A 20,300-nucleotide genomic window follows, 5' to 3' on the forward strand; every position below is an offset into this window, starting at 1 on the left:
GATGTCGATTCCAAAGAAAATAAATTCTTGCACAGTGGATAACTGTTTTATCGACATTTAATAATATTTTTGAAAGACTTTTGTATAACCAAATATCTCAATATTTGGAAGGTAATAAACTACTAAGTGATTTCTCATATGGAATCAGGAAAGGATGCACAGAAAAAAATTTCCGTAGTTAAATTAACGCTAAATTTATTTTATTTTTATTGGAAAAAAATTATTTGCTTCTAGTTAAATTTTATTATTTTTATCGAAATTTTCCACAGCTTAATGAAATCTTACTTTTTTTAAGTATGTCTCAAAAATTTTATGAACTAAACGTGAGTATAAAGTTCAATGACCGTACACATAAGTTCAATGTGAACTAAAACAAATGAAAATTTTCGTACGATTCCCAAAAATAGTAAGAATGAACTACAGTATGGTTAAAATGGTCATGATTTGGCGCCAATGATTTTCTTCTTTGATTTTATTTAATTTTTTCTTCTATGATTTGATGTAATTACGTGAACTGCAGCTAAAAATTAAAACAGGGCACTAAAATGTCCTAGTTTTAACAACGCTTTGTGGAAATCTCAAAATGTGTGAGTAAAATTTAGTTCAATTTTCGAGCGTGGTAGTCCATTCTTCCCATAAAACAGTTCACTTTTTTTTCGGTGTGTGGGACGGAAGAAACTGCAATCAATGTGATAAATTTGATATGTAATATGATGATGGTGGGAATAAAGGTGTAGTGGGAATCTTCTGACTTCTCCAAGGCTTTTGATCTAGTTGATCACAATATTTTAATTGTGAAACTTAAGTATTATGGAATCAGAAGTAGCATTTTAATATGGCTCCAAGATTACTCGCGAAATCATAAGAACTATATCGAAAGAAATATGAAATATAACAAAACAATTATATACGGCCGTAAGTCCGGCCAGGACGAATCTTATGGACCCTCCACCATGGATTCCATGCAGTCCATTGTGATACCACATTGGTGAACTTCTCTCTTATCACTGAGTGCTGCCCGATTCCATGTTAAGCTCAATGACAAGGGAGCCCCTTTTTATAGTCGAGTCCGAACGGAGTTCCACATTGCAGTGAAAGCACTTAGAGAAGCTTTGAAACCCTCAGAAATGTCACCAGCATTACTGAGGTGGGATAATCCACCGCTGTTCGGTCGAAGCAGGAATCGAACCCACGACCTTGTGTATGCAAGGCGGGCATGCTAACCATTACACCACGTTGGCTCCCCACACGGGGTATATATTGATCAAAACAGACCGATTAGGTTAGGTAAGGTGGCAGCCCGATGTATCAGTCTCACTTAGACTATTCACTCCATAGTGATACCACATTGGTGAACTTCTCTCTTATCACTAAGTGCTGTCCGATTCCATGTTAAGCTCAATGACAAGGGACTTCCTTTTTATAGCCGAGTCCGAACGGCGTTCCACATTGCAGTGAAACATGATGTTGATATATGGTCTCTAACAACCATGCAAAAATTGGTCCACATCGGTCCGTAATTATATATAGCCCCCATATAAACCGATCCCAGATTTGGCTTGCAGAGTCTCTAAGAGAAGCAAATTTCATCCGATCCGATTGAAATTTGGAACATGATGTTAGTATATAGCCGCTAACAACTATACAAAAATTGGTCCATAGCCGATCTTCAATCACACAAAAATTGGTCCATATCGGTTCATAATCATGGTTGCCACTCGAGCCAAAACTAATCTACCAAATTTTATTTCTATAGAAAATTTTGTCAAAATTTTATTTCTATAGAAAATTTTGCTAAAATTTTATTTGTATAGAAAATTTTGTTAAAATTTTATTTGTATAGAAAATGTTGTTAAAATTTCTTTTCTATAGAAAATTTTGTCAAAACTTTATTTGTTTAGAAAATTTTGTCAAAATATTATTTCTAGAGAAAATTTTGTGAAAATTTTATTTCTATTGAAAATATTGTTAAAATTTTATTTCTACAGAAAATTTGGTCACAATTTTATTTCTATAGAAAACTTTGTCAAACTTATAATTTAGAAGACGGTGTTAGGAGGTTTTAAGATACTTTGCCATCGGCAAGCGTTACCGCAACTCAAGTAATTCGATTGTGTTGTTGGCAGTGTTTAGAAGAAGTTTCTACGCAATACATGGTGGAGGGTACATAAACTTCGACCTGGCCGAACTTACGGCCGTATATAAAGGGTGGTTAAATTTCAAGGGTCGATGTTGAATGTGAACCACACCTAAACGCAAAGTTTTTTCCGAATTTTATTTGACATTTCTCTATTTCAGACTTACTCAATTTGAACCATGGACGTCGTGAATGAGCAGAATGGTTCCAAGAAATAGCAACAGTGGATGATCAATTTTCGAAGAAAATCATCTTCAGTGATGAGGCACATTTTCACCTCAGTGGATTCGTCAATAAACAGAATTGCCGCATTTGGGCGAATGAGAATCCAAGTGTGATTGTCGAAAAACCGATGCACCCACAAAGAGTGACTTTTGGTGCGGTTTATGGGCTGGCGGCATCATCGGGCCGTATTTTGTCCAAAATGAGGCCGGTCAGGCAGTTACTGTGAATGGTGTTCGCTATCGTGAGATGATAACGAACTTTTTATGGCCCGAATTGGAAGATATGGATGTGGACGATATGTGGTTTCAGCAGGACGGTGCCACTTGCCACACAGCAAACGAAACAATGGCTCTTTTGCGCAACAAATTCAATGGCCGTGTTATCTCACGTAATGGCGATGTCAAGATCATGTGATTTGACACCGTTGGACTTTTTTTGGGATTATTTGAAAGAAAAGGTGCACGTCGATAAGCCAGCAACAATTCAAGAGCTAAAGGATGAGATAATTCGGCACATTAACGGCATCGAACCTCCATTATGCCTCAGCGTCATCGAAAATTTGGACCAGCGGATGAAGGTGTGCCACCGAGGTCGCGGCGCCCATTTGGCCGATATTTTGTTCCATACATAATTGAGTAATGCCAATATATCATAATAAACTAAAATTACAATAATTTCCTAAATAGTTTGTGTTTTATTCAAAATCAACATCGGCCCTTGAAATTTTAACCACCCTTTACTTGTTAATTATACTAAATTAAAATTTCCCGTGTAAAAATTGGGGGATCTAATTAGATATGATTAGATCTCGAAATATGATGAGAAAAAATTAGATATAATGATATATCATTATATCTAGGCCAATACAGAGATCTGATTAGATCTAACTCCATAGTAATTACATATGATTAGATCCATTTTTGGGATCTACTCTTATCTAATTGTATCAAATTGGATCTCTCATTTTTATACCCACCACCATAGGATGGGGGGTATATTAACTTTGTCATTCCGTTTGTAACACATCGAAATATTGCTCTAAGACCCCATAAAGTATATATATTCTGGGTCGTGGTGAAATTCTGAGTCGATCTGAGCATGTCCGTCCGTCCGTCCGTCCGTCCGTCCGTCCGTCCGTCCGTCCGTCTGTTGAAATCACGCTAACTTCCGAACGAAACAAGCTATCGACTTGAAACTTGGCACAAGTAGTTGTTATTGATGTAGGTCGGATGGTATTGCAAATGGGCCATATCGGTCCACTTCTACGTATAGCCCCCATATAAACGGACCCCAAAATTTGGCTTGCGAGGCCTCTAAGAGAAGCAAATTTCATCCGATCCGGCTGAAATTTGGTACATGGTGTTAGTATATGGTCCCTAACAACCATGCAAAAATTGGTCCACATCGGTCCATAATTATATATAGCCCCCATATAAACCGATCCCCCGATTTGGCTTGCGAGGCCCCTAAGAGAAGCAAATTTCATCCGATCCGGCTGAAATTTGGTACATGGTGTTAGTATATGGTCTCTAACAACCATGCAAAAATTGGTCCACATCGGTCCATAATTATATATAGCCCCCATATAAACCGATCCCCCGATTTGGCTTGCGAGGCCCCTAAGAGAAGCAAATTTCATCCGATCCGGCTGAAATTTGGTACATGGTGTCAGTATATGGTCTCTAACAACCATGCAAAAATTGGTCCACATCGGTCCATAATTATATATAGCCCCCATATAAACCGATCACCAGATTTGACCTCCGGAACCTCTTGGAAGACCAAAATTCATTTGATTCAGTTGAAATTTGGTACGTGGTGTTAATATATGGCTTCAAACTCCCATGCAAAAATTGGTCGATATCGGTCCATAATTATATATAGGCCCCATATAAACCGATCCCCAGATTTGACCTCCAGAGCCCCTTGGAAGAGCAAAATACTTCCCATTCGGTTGAAATTTGGTACGTGATGTTAGTATATAGTATCCAACAACCATGCAGGAATAAGAAGTTTTAAGATACCACAACCCAAGTAATTCGATTGTGGATGACAGTCTTTCGTAGAAGTTTCTACGCAATCCATGGTGGTGGGTACATAAGATTCGGCCTGGCCGAACTTGCGGCCGTATATACTTGTTTTTCTTGGAGTTATAATTTTTTTTCCTAAGGGAAAATATTCGTTATATTTTGATCACATAATGTCTAGTGTAGACACTACTTATTTTTCATACTTTCTCCTCATTTTTGTCATCGTCCATAATAAAGAGACAATAAAAGTTTTGATTAATGATTGTGTAAATAAAAAATACGATAAACTTCTTTGTGTCAATGACATCGATTAAAATAGTTGTATGTTGTATTTATTTACAACAGCAACGATTTTTAATGAGACATCCCAGGCAAACAAGTAATAGAAATGTGCTTTTTAAATACGTAATGAATGAATAAATTTTAGAAGGGCTTATTATAAGGCGAAAGTTGGCATTTTTAGCACCCATTCCATATATTTCGCTTTAGTTCTTCAGATCCCAGTATTTTCTAGTATTTAGATTCTATTTGAAAATTCAAAATAATTATTTTAAAAATTAAAATGATTTTTCTGTATTTTCTTGCGAAGTGAAAAAAAACACTATCTCTTACATAGGCTACTCGAAGAGGAAATTGCATCCGAACCGATTGAACTTTGTTACCTTGGTGTCGGAGTCTCTCACTCTCTCTCTCTCTAATAATTATGCAAAAATTGGTTCATAATTATATAAAGCCCCATAGTAATTTGTATCGATACTTGTTTGTTTAATTTTGTTTTAAAATTCGTCAAACTCATTCACAAATTTTTATTCATTTTTTTATTAAAAACTACTCAAATTATTTTTTTGTCAATATCATTTCCCACCACCGCTGATCGATTCAAACAAAGGTCCTGGCACATTGCTCTCCTGTAAAATATACTGAGAGATTTGTTATCGATAGATACGATTCATCACAAAGGAATGTCTGTTCGTAAAACGGAGAACATTCTTAACGAAATCAAGAACATTCGTTCATGAAAATGATTTATTGTGAATAACTGCTTTTGGATTCATCAATATCCGTTCACGATTTTTCCGTGGCATTGTTCTTATTTAGGTATTTTTGAAACAAATATTCCTTGAGGAACTATCAGAAGGCCTGGTTCTTAATGATTTGATTCTTCAATTATAATCGATTCACTTACCTTGCTGGGTTTTCACTTGAACCGGTGTGGACATAGGACCGGCACCCATGGATGTATAAGCCTGTACACGCACCGTATAAATGGCGTGAGGCGTTAATTCCGATATCGTTGTCAATTCACTATTATCAACCATTTGTGAGTCCCAAGAGGCCTCTGGTTGATTTGAATTTGTGGTGTAGTAAACTTTATAGCCCTGTAAGAAGAGAAATAATATATGTTAGATTGAATAAAATATGCTATGGAAAATTATAAATTCAAATAAAATAAATTCATTTTTTTTTGTTTGTAATAAACATCAAAATGATGTTTATCTTTAAGGTGATAATGTATTTAAAATATTTATTTACATTAAGAGTTGTATTAAATGTATGTATACTATGTTGACAAACATTTAATTGAGTTCATCTGAATAAATTATGAGAAAAGTTTCCCAGCAAAAAAAAGCATAGACAAAAAAGTAGTGAAAATGTTCTTTTTGGATCCGATAGTGGCGCAATATTAACACAGAATAGATGAATTTAATATGGGTTTGTCATAGAACGGATGTCCATCATTTCAATAGCCGTTGCCCTGTATCTATATCACTTATTAAGGGGCGTGCGAAATCAGTGTTTTGGATGTGAATTAAAAAGAAATTTATAATATTTTGCCAAAAAAAAAAATAATAATTTTTAAATAAAGACATTGACTAATACTTTATCATATTTCATGTTAGCCTAATACCGAAACAGGCAATTGACGTTCAAGTGCATTATATCTAATTATACAATTATTATATATTATTTTATATTAATTGTATAATTAGATCTAATACTTTATCTACAAATAGAACAATTTAATTTGTAATTTTCAATTTTATCGAAATCCTAATTTTATGCTATTTTTTTTAATTTAAAATCTTCAAAATTTATCTCACTGGGTCATTGTTTCACTAACTTCGAATATTTGAACTATGCCATTTAAATATTCCAAAACATTTTAAAGCTATTTTCTATGTATGCGAATGTATTTATTTATTTATTTATTTAATATTTGTTATGTATTATTTATGAAACTAAATGCTAGTTGGCCTTTTTCAAGTTGGTCAGTTTTTGTAAATTATTCAGTAAATTGCTCAGTAATTTTTCACATTGAATTCTGTCACATTGATTTCTAATATCTATTCAATAACAATAATGTAAGCAATTTGCATTGCATTTGGTGTGATTGAATATTGAATTTAAATGTAAGAAAATCTTATAGATTTTTGGGCAATTAAAGTTTGCAAAAATATGGAAAATTGAAACAATGAAATTCAATAAATAGGGATAAATTATGGGACTAATATTTTTGGTGGATGATTTTCACAATACAGTGACTCACAAAAGTATTTGTTTTTTTGCTTTCTTGAAATCAAATGTAATTTTTTTGTAACATTTAACTTTGTCATTCAGTTTGTAACACATCGAAATATTGCTCTAAGACCCCATAAAGTATATATATTCTGGGTCCGTCCGTCCGTCTGTTGAAATCACGCTAAAGGGTGATACAGTCAAAATTTGGCCATGGGAAAACGCGTGTAAATCGGTGAAATCGTTTATTTAAAAAATCAAATTAAATTCCTTTTTATACCCACCACCATAGAATGGTGACGGGGGTATAATAAGTTTGTCATTCCGTTTGTAACACATCGAAATATCGATTTCCGACTATATAAAGTATATATATTCTTGATCAGGGAGAAATTCTAAGACGATATAACGATGTCCGTCTGTCTGTCTGTCTGTCTGTTGTAACCACGTTACAGTTTGTCTTCAATAATGAAGCAATCGTGCTGAAATTTTGCACAAACTCGTCTTTTGTCTGCAGGCAGGTCAAGTTCGAAGATGGGCTATATCGGTCCAAGTTTTGATATAGTCCCCATATAAACCGACCTCCCGATTTGGGGTCTTGGGCTTATAGAAATCGTAGTTTTTTATCCAATTTGCCTGATATTTGAAATCTAGAGGTATTTTATGACCATAAAGAGGTGTGCCAAAAATGGTGAGTATCGGTCCATGTTTTGGTATAGCCCCTATATAGACCGTTCTCCCGATTTTACTTCTTGGGCTTATAGAAACCGCAGTTTTTATTCAATTTACCTGAAATTGGAAATCTAGACGTATTGTAGGACCACAAATACGTGTGCCAAAAATTGTGAGTATCGGTCCATATTTTGGTATAGACCCCATATAGACCGATCTCCCGATTTTACTTCTTGGGCTTATAGAAACCGCAGTTTTTATTCAATTTACCTGAAATTGGAAATCTAGAGGTATTGTAGGACCCCAAATACGTGTGCCAAAAATTGTGAGTATCGGTCCATGTTTTGGTATAGCCCCCATATAGACCGATTTCCCGATTTTACTTCTTGGGCTTCTAGAATCCGAAGTTTTTATCCTATTTGCCTGAAATTGGAAATCTAGAGGCATTTTCGGGTCATAAAGAGGTGTACCGAAAACGGTGAGTATCGGTCCATATTTTAGTATAGCCCCCATAAGAACGATCTCCCGATTTAACTCCTTGGGTTTCTAGAAACCGTAGTTTTTATCTGATTTGCCTGAAATTGTAAATATTCTGGTATTTTAGGCTCACAAAAACGTCGGATTAAGTTTTTATCAGTACATTTGGTAATGCCTCACTTCTTGAGGGTGTAGAAGGCGCACTGATCATGAAAATTGCTTGAAACTCAATGTAAAATTTCCAGATTTTACTTCTACAGATTTAAGATTTCAAATCAAGACGTTATTTTATAATTTTCTTGCACACTTAAAAGTGATGTTAATGATTCCTCTAAAACTCAAACAAAAATGGTTCTTATAAATCCAGAATCTGATATAGTCCTCATAGGTGAAATCTTTAAATTTATCTTCGGGAAGTGTCCTGAAGTCCTCAAGCCCTAATGAAATTTCAAAGGAAACCCTAATATTTGGTTCATGGTGGTGGGTATTTAAGATTCTGCCCGGCCGAACTTAGTGCTGTATATACATGTTCAAGTTCAATTAGTATAAAATTCAGGAAAAATATTCAGTTAGGCTTTCGCTTTTCCAAATCCGAATTGCCGGGCCTCACGCTTGACACCTGCCATCAGATTTTGTACAGCCACCTTGTTCACCTTCTTCGCCGCAGAAAGCCAGTTTGCCTTGAACTGCTGCTCGTCCTTGGCAGTTTTTTTGGTCTTCTTTAGGTTCCGCTTGACAATAGCCCAGTATTTCTCAATTGGGCGGAGCTCTGGAGTGTTGGGAGGGTTCTTGTCCTTGGGAACCACCTGCACGTTGTTGGCGGCGTACCACTCCATGGCCTTTTTACCGTAATGGCAAGATGCCAAATCCGGGCAAAACAGTACGGAACAACCGTGTTTCTTCAGGAAAGGCAGCAGACGTTTATTCAAACACTTATTCAAACAAACTGACAGTCCCGGAAGTTATGAAAATGCTGTTTTTCAAGCCACAGGTACAGATGGCTTGCCAAACCAGATATTTCTTTGCGAACTTTGACAGTTTTATGTGCTTGAAAATATCTGCTACCTTTCCCCTTCCTTTTGCCGTAAAAAACTCCTGTCCCGGAAGCTGCTTGTAGTCGGCTTTGACGTAGGTTTCGTCGTCCATTACCACGCAGTCAAACTTCGTCAGCTTCGTCGTGTACAGCCTCCGGGATCGCGCTTGTCCGTCGTATTTTGTTTATCATCGCGATTTGGAGTCACTACCTTCTTGTAAGTCGATAGTCCGGCTCGTTTTTTGGCTCGATGCACGGTTGTAGACGATACACCCAGCTTATTTGCGGCATCTCGGAGAGAGAGGTTAGGGTTTCGCTTGAAACTACCGGCAACTCTCTTTGTCGTCTTAGCGGCTTCTGGTTTTCGATTTCCCCCGATCCAGACTTCCTGGCTGTCGACAAACGTTCACCAAACACTTTAATTACATTTGTAAAGGTTGATTTGGCAACTTTTAGCGATTTTGCCAGCTTTGCGTGCGAGTAGCTCCGATTTTCGCGATGCGCGAGCATACGCTGCTCTTCTTGCTTGGACGGCATTTTGACAACTGAAGAGTGAATTCTAAAATCAAAATAGGAGCAACATTCTACACACACACCTTCAAAATGAGGGGTGTTCAGGTTTTTTAAATGCAAAATTGAAAGAAATACGTCAAGTTTATATTGACCAAATTTTGACCGTATCACCCTTTAACTTCCGAACGAATCAAGCTATCGACTTGAAATTTGGCACAAGTAGTTATTATTGATGTAGGTCTGATGGTATTGCAAATAGGCCATATCGGTCCACTTTTACGTATAGCCCCCATATAAACGGACCCTCAGATATGGTGCCTCTTGGAGGAACAAAATCATCCAATCCGTTTGAAATTTGGTACATGATGTTGGCATATGGTCTCTAACAACCATGCAAAAATTGGTCCACATCGGTCCATAATTATATATAGCCCCCATATAAACCGATCCCCAGATTTGGCTTCCGGAGCCTCATAGAGAAGCAAATTTCATCCGATCCTGCTGAAATTTGGTACATGGTATTGGCCTATGGTCTCTAACAACCATGCAAAAATTGGTCCATAAATATATATAGCCCCCATATAAACCGCTCCCTAGATTTGACTTGCGGAGCCTCAACGAGAAGCAAATTTCATCGGATCTTGCTGAAATTTGGTACATGGTGTTGGTATATGGTCTCTAACAACCATGTAAAAAATAGTCCACATCGGTCCATAATTATATATAGCCCCCATATAAACCGATACCCAGATTTGGCTTACGGAGCCTCTAAGAGAAGCAAATTTCATCCGATCCGATTGAAATTTGGAACATGGTGCTAGTATGTGGTCTCTAACAACCATGCAAAAATTGGTCCATATCAGTCCATAACTATATATAGCCCCCATATAAACCGTTCTCCAGATTGGAACTCCGGAGCCTCTTGGAGGAGCAAAATTCATCCGATCCGGTTCAAATGTGGAACGTGGTGTTACACCCAGAGAAGGAATATGATCACCTCAAACATGTTTTAAGAGCAAAATGTTATTTTTGGGTGGTGACCATGGAACATTTTTGTCGGTTGGTTGCCGAAATCAGACATAGGCTTTTTGAGAAAATAACATGGTTGCCGCAAACATGTTACATGTTCTCCGTTCAAAAATAACATTTTGCTCTCGAAACATGGTTGAGATGATCATATTCCTTCTCTGGGTGAATGAGACCCTAGTTTTCAATGGGTTTGGAATCTGGGCTTTGCGGTGGCGTTGTGAGGTATTTGGTATTGTGAAGAAGCCACATTTTTACATCCCAGGCCGTGTGTTTGGGGTCGTTGTCTTGTTGGAACAAGACAACTCCGGAGTCTCTTGGAGGAGCAAAATTCATCCGATCCGGTTCAAATGTGGAACGTGGTGTTACACCCAGAGAAGGAATATGATCACCTCAAACATGTTTTAAGAGCAAAATGTTATTTTTGGGTGGTGACCATGGAACATTTTTGTCGGTTGGTTGCCGAAATCAGACATAGGCTTTTTGAGAAAATAACATGGTTGCCGCAAACATGTTACATGTTCTCCGTTCAAAAATAACATTTTGCTCTCGAAACATGGTTGAGATGATCATATTCCTTCTCTGGGTGAATGAGACCCTAGTTTTCAATGGGTTTGGAATCTGGGCTTTGCGGTGGCGTTGTGAGGTATTTGGTATTGTGAAGAAGCCACATTTTTACATCCCAGGCCGTGTGTTTGGGGTCGTTGTCTTGTTGGAACAAGAAGTCCTTATCTCGGAATCCCATTTTAGCTTCGCTGAAGTGAAGATTTTCTTTCAAGAAGTTTAAATACATTTTGGCGTCCATTATCCCATCAATAAAAAAACTAAGTTTTCAACTCCACGTGCTGACATACAACCAGCATTATTCACACGTGCTTTATATCTTTTTATTGTCAAGGTTTCCCCAGGCTTTCAGGCCCAAATCATATTTAGGCTGAGGGAAACTGATAGGGGTGTATCAACTGGTAATACAAGCAGAGAATTAACGAATATGGCTTTAGAAACCGAAATTGCAACCTAGACTTTGATCACAAAAATGTGGTCACAGACAGACGGACAAACGGACATGGCTAGATCGACTCAGGGGCCGGCCCTAAGCAATATTGCCAAAGACACCATATGTCTATCTCGTCTCCTTCTGGGAGTAGCGCAGGGTATAAAATATACTTCCATTTCTATTTATCCTGATTATTACTAAAATACATTCCATTTGTTTACGTTTTCTAAATAATTTTCTATTTGATTTATTTTACTTATGGAAACCTCATAGAGGTTTCATAAAGTCCAAATGCTTAAATAATAGTCCCTTTTTGAATTCACATTCATTATGGATAATGCTTTAGAGCGAGTTCAATTGACCCCATTCATTTTGTAAGTAAGTCTATGATAAAGAATTTACCTATCAAAGCTAATTTAAAGGGTTAACCCATATGTAAAATAAGTCGCATGTAAGAAAATGTGCTTAATAGCTCATGAATATGTTAAGAGATAAAAGCTTATAACCCAGCAAACAAAATATTTCCAATCTATAATAAATTTTTGTGTGAAGATTTTTTTTAATTTCTCATACCGACAACAGCATATCGATTATGATATTTAAACTTGATTTCTACTTTATTCCTATATAACATTTACAATATCCCAAAATTGATTGTTTATTGGGTGTACAGGTAGTACGCTTGAAAACTTTTACACATTGCTATTAAATTAAGCTACTTTATTTATGTTCATTAAATAACCTTTAGTAAACCTAAGTGTATACTTAAGTATTATAATGTGTACACCACCACCACCACCATCGTTGCTATACTAACACTTGCACATATGAATGTTTGTTAACACTCATTTACCTATACATATGGGCTAATATTCTTTGGCAAAATATGAGCATTTGAAGTAAGCATTTGCATGTACTTTAGAAAATCAAAATGTTATTCAAACTAATAAACTAACCAGGTTCCACACACATACATATATAAGCACTTAAAAGCATATTCTTTGGAAAATGTAATAAAGCCATTAGAATGAAATTTAGCAAGACGCAAACTCCAAGACCATATGGAGTTTAAGGATTGCAGTTTTAGAATATTGAAATAATTCATTTGAAAAGGTGAAAATCAAGGATTTGTAAGTTTATTTTAAGTCATAGTAAACCTCGAAGGTTTAATATTCTTATATAAAATAATTATTGTATAAATGTTAAATCTAAATTAAAAACAACTGAGTGAAGTAGAAAGTCGGGCGGGATCGACTATATTATACCAGGGTCCATAAAGTTGATAATTTTGTGATTTTTTGATACATTTCGACTGCCAAAAGCACCGTGGCACGACCGCGAGCCATTTGGTACTTCTTCATCCCAATTACGCTATATGTAGAGTTATTCTGCCCTAAATGTGAACGTTTCTCAGATATCAACCCCAAAAGAAGGATATTGTAGTTTTTATTACAGGATCTCCAAATTGTTCAGAGGAATGTTGTCTATACCTATACACACATGGTGTCTTTGGCAATAATGTTTAAAGCCGGCCCCTGAGCCGGTAGCCACAGTTAGTAGAATTCTTTCAAAAAAATTGTAAATTTTTTAGATTGGAAGAATTCTAGATTTTGGTAGATTTTGCAAAGAGATACTTCTTCATAAATTTTCTATTTAACTAAACTTTTGACACAATTTTCTATAGAAAAACAATTTTGTCAAAATTTTCTATAGAAAAAAACAAAATTTTTGACCTAATCTTCTATGGAAATAAAATTTTGACAAAATTTTCTATAGAAATAAAAATTTGACAAAATTTTCTATAGAAATAAAATTTTGAAACAATGCCCTATAGACTTAAAGTTGGACAAACTTGTCTATGGAAATAAGATCTTGACAAAATTTCCTATAGAAATAAATTGTTGACAAAATTTTCTATAAAAATAAAAATTTTGAAAAAAATTCTATTGAATTAAATTGTGACAAAATTTTCGATAGAAATACAATTTTGACAAATTTTCTATAGAAATAAAATTTTGACAACATTTTCTATAGAAATAAAATGTTGACAAAATTTTCTACAGAAATAAAATTTTGACAAAATTTCCTGTAGACTAAAAGTTGGACAAAATTTTCGATAGAAATAATACTTTTGACAAATTTTTCTATAGAAATAAAAATGAGACAGAATTTCCGAAAGAAATAAAATTTTGACAAAATTTTCTATAGAATTAAAAATTTGACAAAATTTTCGATAGAAATAAAATTTTGACAAAATTTTCGATAGAAATAAAATTTTGACAAAATTTTCGATAGAAATAAAATTTTAACAAAATTTTCGATAGAAATAAAATTTTGACAAAATTTTCGATGGAAATAAGTTTTTGACAAAATTTTCTATAGAAATAAAATTTTTACAAAATTTCCTGTAGACTAAAAGTTGGACAAAATTGTCTATGGAAATAAAATTTTGACAAAATTTCCTATAGAAATAAATAAATAGAAATAAATTTTTCTATAGAAATAAAATTTTGACAAAATTGTCCATAGAATTAAATTTTGACAAAATTTTCGATAGAAATAAAATTGTGACAAAATTTTCGATAGAAATAAAATTGTGACAAAATTTTCGATAGAAATAAAATTTTTACGAAATTTTCTGCAGAAATGACATTTTGACAAAATTTCCTATAGAAGTAAATAGTTGACCAAAAAATTTCTATAGAAGTAAATTGTTGACAAAATTTTCTACAGAAATACAATTTTGACGAAATTTCTATAGAAATAAAATTTTGACAAAATTTTCTATAGAAATACAATTTTTACGAAATTTTCTATAGAAATAAAATTTTACAAATTTTTCTATAGAAATAAAATTTGGACAAAATTTTCTATAGAAATAAAATGTAAAATAGAATTTCACTTTTTGACGACTCTTTTTTTATTCACACAAATAAATATCACCAACATGTTTACCAATTAAAATTTTTATTGATTTCTTGAAAATTTGAAAATTTAAAATTTTAACTGAAATATAAAACAAGCATAGAAATTAAAAGTATCAAATAAATTTTTACTTGGATGAATACATTTTTTAATTGACGTTGGTCATTGATACTATAATTTCTGTGATTGAAGAAATTTCAATTAAAAATTAATTGGATCAATTAATTTCGTGATTGAAAACAAAAAAATCTTTTTTTTTCTGTGCTGGATAATCTCTATACTCACTACAATATTTTTCCGTGTGTATTAATAGGCTAACGACAAGTTCACATTACTTGGTGACCCTCATTCCGAACGACTTTAATTGAAAACCATTGTGTAGTCTTTGCATTTGCATTTAATCTATGCAATTGAATGGTTTAACTCTTTCATGGTATATTGCCTTGATAAATTACAAATATCATTACATAATTCGTATAATTTGATTGCACTAAAGATTGCCGCTTCGACTATCGGCATATGTCGATTTATTGAATTGTCCTTACTGGCCTTCGAATTAGCAATTAATTGCAAAAGAACATGGACATTGGCAAAATTATGGTTTAGCATGTATAAATGATAGATAGACATTGAAAAGAACATGGATTTCTAATTTAAAATTTGGGTCAAATATGTAGATATCATTTCATTACTATGATTGTATTGATGGAGGCCAATACATATGAAGAACGAAAGATTTTAAAACTATTCTAAGAAATATATCATAATGCAATATCAAATATATTCTTTAAATTTTCAATGAAATTGAATGAGGACAAGAAGAAAACCCAAGATTATTGGGAATTTATGGTTTTCTTAATGCGAAACATATTTCACAATGTGTGAGAAAGCATTTCGAGAAGCTTTGTATATACTGAGAAATATGTAAAACATACATAAGTATAAAAACTAATCAGCCTAAAAGTATGCTAACATTTTTCTTCAATGAAGTCAGGAATACCATTTCCATTCATTTCAAAAAGAAGGAAAATTGGTTAGTAGTAATTTTCCTAACCCAAGAAAATGTTTTAAAAACACTGAGAAATAAAAAAAAAATAAAATACGAATGCCAGCCTTTGCTTAGCATAGAAGACGAATTGTTCTGACACAAAGTTCTTTTCCTTCACCAAAAAAACGTTAGTGAAATTGAATGCATTTTGTCCTTAGTATTAAGAGATTCGACTTTAAAATGGGTATATTAATATAGCAGAAAATGCGATTAAACTAAGAACAATCAGAAACATGAAATAAGGCATGAAACTGGGTCTGAATTTGGAGTTTGAAATAATATTTTTCCCGGAAATTTTCATTATTTTAAATTAAGAAAATGTAAACATATTGTGAATATAAATTGAAATGAATGATTTTTATATATATTACAAAACACTAGTATATACGGCCGTAAGTTCGGCCAGGCCGAATCTTATGTACCCTCCACCAAGATTACGTAGAAACTTCTACTAAAGACGGTCATCCACAATTAAATTACTTGGATTGCGGCCGATGGCAAGGCATCTTAAAACTTCGTAACATCATCTTCCAAATTGTAAGTTAGTCCATGCGGTATATATAGTAGACAAAAGAAAGGACGATTAACCCTTTCGACCCCGAATTTTTATAGGTATCGCAAATTTTTTTTTTTACTTTTAATCATGTTGAAGTCATTTAAGAAGCGTCTAACAAAAATTTCGGGTCGCCACGCTCATTCGTTTAGGCGGTAGAGAATGTTGCCTGTGGGCAACTTTGGGCAATTGTGACTACAAACTATTTTGTTTTGTAATGATAGACGTATTACGTTTTAGTGGATTTTTGTTAAGTTTTTTGTTATTTTACAGTAAATATATACTTAGATGCGCGCGTGAGTGGAATTTCAATCACGCTCAAACACATTCACGAAGAAATATTTGTACTCACGCATGCCATGTAGGTAGGAATTCACGGTCACGAAATGAAAAGTCATACTCGCACATGCTCACACATGAACAATGTTTATGTCTCACGCTTTCGCACGATTCACGACAATTTTCGTAATTCACGACAAATCTCGTAAGTCACGAATATTTTCGGAACACGACAATTTTCGTGGTTCAATAAAATTCTGGTAATTAACGAAATTTCTCGTGACTCACGCTATTGAAATCTTAAGCGTGATTAAATATGTAAAGGTGATTAAAATCGGTGAGCTTGAATTTAATCGTGAACGTGAATTTGTTCGTGATTGTGACTTTTTGTGTCTGTTTTACCGTGAGTGCGAATTTTATCGTGAATATGAATTTTATTGTTATCGTGAATTTTATCTTGAGCGTGAGTTGTATCGTGAGCGTGGGTTGGATCGTGAAAGTAAATTATTATCGGGAGCGTGATTTCGGAGAAAGTTTACTCACTCACAATCACGAACACAATTTGATTTTTACTCACGCGCCACACATTTTTCTTTAATCCCGTTCACGCACATTCTCGAGGTTTCGTTTAAATTTCATTCACGAGATTTCGTTTAAATTTCATTCACGGCTTCGCGTGAATCACGCGTGACTCACGAAAATGTTTTGTTTTTTTGTTTTGTTTTTAACCCATGTCAATTTAACTGGCGGTGTAAAACACCAAAGTATTATAAAGCGTCAATATTCGTGCTAATCCACTAGTATGTTGCCAAGAAGTGGCTTCCTCCCTTTTTACGATTCCTTCCAAATTCCCCACTGCACTGCAGATATGTTTTCCACATCATCACCGCATTTCTCGTCACTGGGACATCCCAATTGAAGTTCAAAATTTTTTCAAAATCATTGTTTTTCAAACCTTTTTTCTCCAGGTCTTATGTTCAAAAATATGTAATTTTACTACCACAATTGCCCAAAGTTGCCCACAGGCAACTTTTCAATTTTAAAAATTTCCCATCTGTTGTTTTTTTGCAATTCTAAGATTTGACTTGCAGAAATATTTTATTTGACATGTACTACAATATATTTAATAAAAACTTTCAACATTTTAGTTGTAATTTTTGAAAAAAGTCACATGTATAAAAACCTCTTTTTAAATTCGCAAATATTTTTTCTTGAGGTTACGCACGTATTTGAATTAATGAATTTTTTTTTTGCTAATTGACAACCATATTAGCTGATTTTTCATTCAACTTGAAGAAAACACTTGCAGCTTTCGATACCGTTACAGTTTTATGAACAAAAACAAAAACAACGCTGACAGTGAGTCTCAAAACACAAAAAGTTGTCCACAGGCAACTTTAGGGTCGAAAGGGTTAACTACGTATATATTTAGTTCTTGACCGGTGTATATAGGAAATTACGAAACGATATGAAGTTTTGTTCGGTAATTATAGAGCCAGAATTGAAATATAGGGGTCGCTTTATATGGGGGCTATATACAATAATGAACACCAGTCTACCAAAAATGACAGATTTTTTACTGTTTGGTAAATTAGTAGAATTCTTGATGTTTTGGAAGATTTTACAAAATATTCCTCTCAAACTATAAAATGCTTCATAAATTTTCTATAGAAATAAAATTTTGACAAAATTTTCTAAAGAAATAAAATTCTGACAAAATTTTCTAGAGAAATAAATTTTTGACAAAATTTTCTAGAGAAATAAATTTTTGACAACATTTTGTATAGAAATTATATTTTGACAAAATTTCCTAAACGCACACAATTTTGACAAAATTTTCTAGAGAAATAAATTTTTGACAAAATTTTCTATAGAAATAACATTTTGACAAAATTTCCTAAAGGCATAACATTTTGACAAAATTTTCTATTTTGAAAAAAATTTCTATGGCAATAAAATTTTGGTCGATTATGTTTGGCTCGAGTGGTAATCGTGATTTTTCTGTGATTGGGGATCGGTTTATTTTGGGGCTATATATAATATGGATCGATACGGACCAATTTTGGCGTGGTTGTTATCGCCCATACGCTAGCGAAATGTACCAAATTACAACCGGATCGGATGAATTTTGCTCCTTCAAGAGGCTCTGGAGGTCAAATCTGGGGATCGGTTTATATGGGGGCTATATATAATTATGAACCGATATGGTTGTTAGAGACTATATATTAACACCCCGTACCAAATTTCAACCGGATCGGATATAATTTGCTTCTCTTAGAGGCTCCGCAAGCCTTATCTGGGGATCGGTTTTTATGAGGACTATAAATAATTATGGACCGATGTGAACCAATTTTTACATGGTTGTTAGAGACCATATACCAACATCATGTACCAAATTTCTGCAGGATCGGATGAAACTTGCTTCTATTAGGGGCTCCGTAAGCCAAATCTGGGGATCGGTTTTTATGAGGGCTATATATAATTATAGACCGATGTGGATTAATGTTTGCACAGTTGTTAGAGACCATATACCAACATCATGTACCAAATTTCAGCCGGATCGGATGAAATTTGCTTCTATTTGAGGCTCCGCAAGCCAAATCTGGGAATCGGTTTATATGGGGGCTATATATAATTATAGACCGATGTGGACCAATTTTTACATGGTTATTAGAGACCATGTATCAACACCATGTACCAAATTTCAGCCAAATCGGATGTAATTTGCTTCTCTTAGAGGCTCCGCAAGCCAAATCTGGGGGTCCGTGTATATGGGGGCTATACGTAAAAGTGAACCGATATGGCCCATTTGCAATACCATCTGATCTACATCAATAGTAACTACTTGTGCCAAGTTTCAAGGCGATAGCTCGTTTCATTCGGATGTTAGCGTGATTTCAACAGACGGACATGCGTAGATCGACTCAGAATTTCACCACGACCCAGAATATATATACTTTATGGGGTCGGGTCTTAGAGCAATATTTTGATGTGTTACAAACGGAATGACAAAGTTAATATACACCCCCATCCTGCGGTGGAGGGTATAAAAAACGAATTTGTTGTGAAGTGGAAGGTGCAAAAATTTGGAAGTTGTTCTAAGGACACACTTTCTAAAGCACTTTCAAAAATGTTCTCCCAAAGATGTTGTTCATTTTAACTACACAAACAAAAAAAAATTTTCTCATTCAATCACGAAATTAATTGATTCAATTTTTTAATTGACATGTCTTCAATCGCAGAAATGATTAATTAAAGGTCAAATAAAAAATTAATTAAAAAATATATTTTTAAAACTCAATTCAAATTTTAATTAGAAAAATCGTGAAATTTCAATTAAAAAATTAATTGAATCAATTAATTTCGTTAATGAATCAGAAAAATTTATTTGTGTGTATGGGCAGTGTGGAAATGCCGCATATGATCTGCATTTGATTAAAAAATAATTTTTTAATCATGAAAATGATCAGTATAATTACATAATTTATAAGAAATAAAGCATATACTACAAAATATTAATTTATTTTTCTCGCACTTTCAAATTAATTTTCTTATTGGAACAATTAAATATTTAATTAATTTTTACTGTAATATATCACAATGGACTGAGTAGTCTAAGTGAGCCTGATACATCGGGCTGCCACCTAACCTACTGTAATATGTAAAAAAATTCAATAATTTTTGTAATTGTCTTTATTTTTTGATTTAATGAAAAAGTTAACTTTTTAATTAATTAATTAATTTTTTTAATGTTTATTTATTTTTTATTTTTTTTTGTGTTGGCTTACAAAAATAATTTTTAAGCAAAAAATATTAAAAAATAATAGGCAATGATTTTTGTGCGTAGTTTGTTTTTTTTTACTACTTA

At 33.9% G+C, this 20,300-nt stretch overlaps 1 protein-coding gene across 1 annotated transcript in view; it reads right to left on the reverse strand.

Moving 5' to 3' along the window:
• Window positions 1-20,300, reverse strand: part of Lar (tyrosine-protein phosphatase Lar) — a gene marked incomplete in the record, with an annotated part of 1,210,349 nt that overhangs the window by 93,133 nt on the left and 1,096,916 nt on the right. Inside the window, 1 exon segment of the mRNA XM_075293564.1 lies at window positions 5,579-5,771. Within this exon segment, the coding sequence (XP_075149679.1) occupies window positions 5,579-5,771 (193 nt within the window).

This window comes from Haematobia irritans, chromosome 2 (assembly GCF_050003625.1).
Source record: "Haematobia irritans isolate KBUSLIRL chromosome 2, ASM5000362v1, whole genome shotgun sequence".
Lineage (NCBI taxonomy): Eukaryota > Metazoa > Arthropoda > Insecta > Diptera > Muscidae > Haematobia > Haematobia irritans.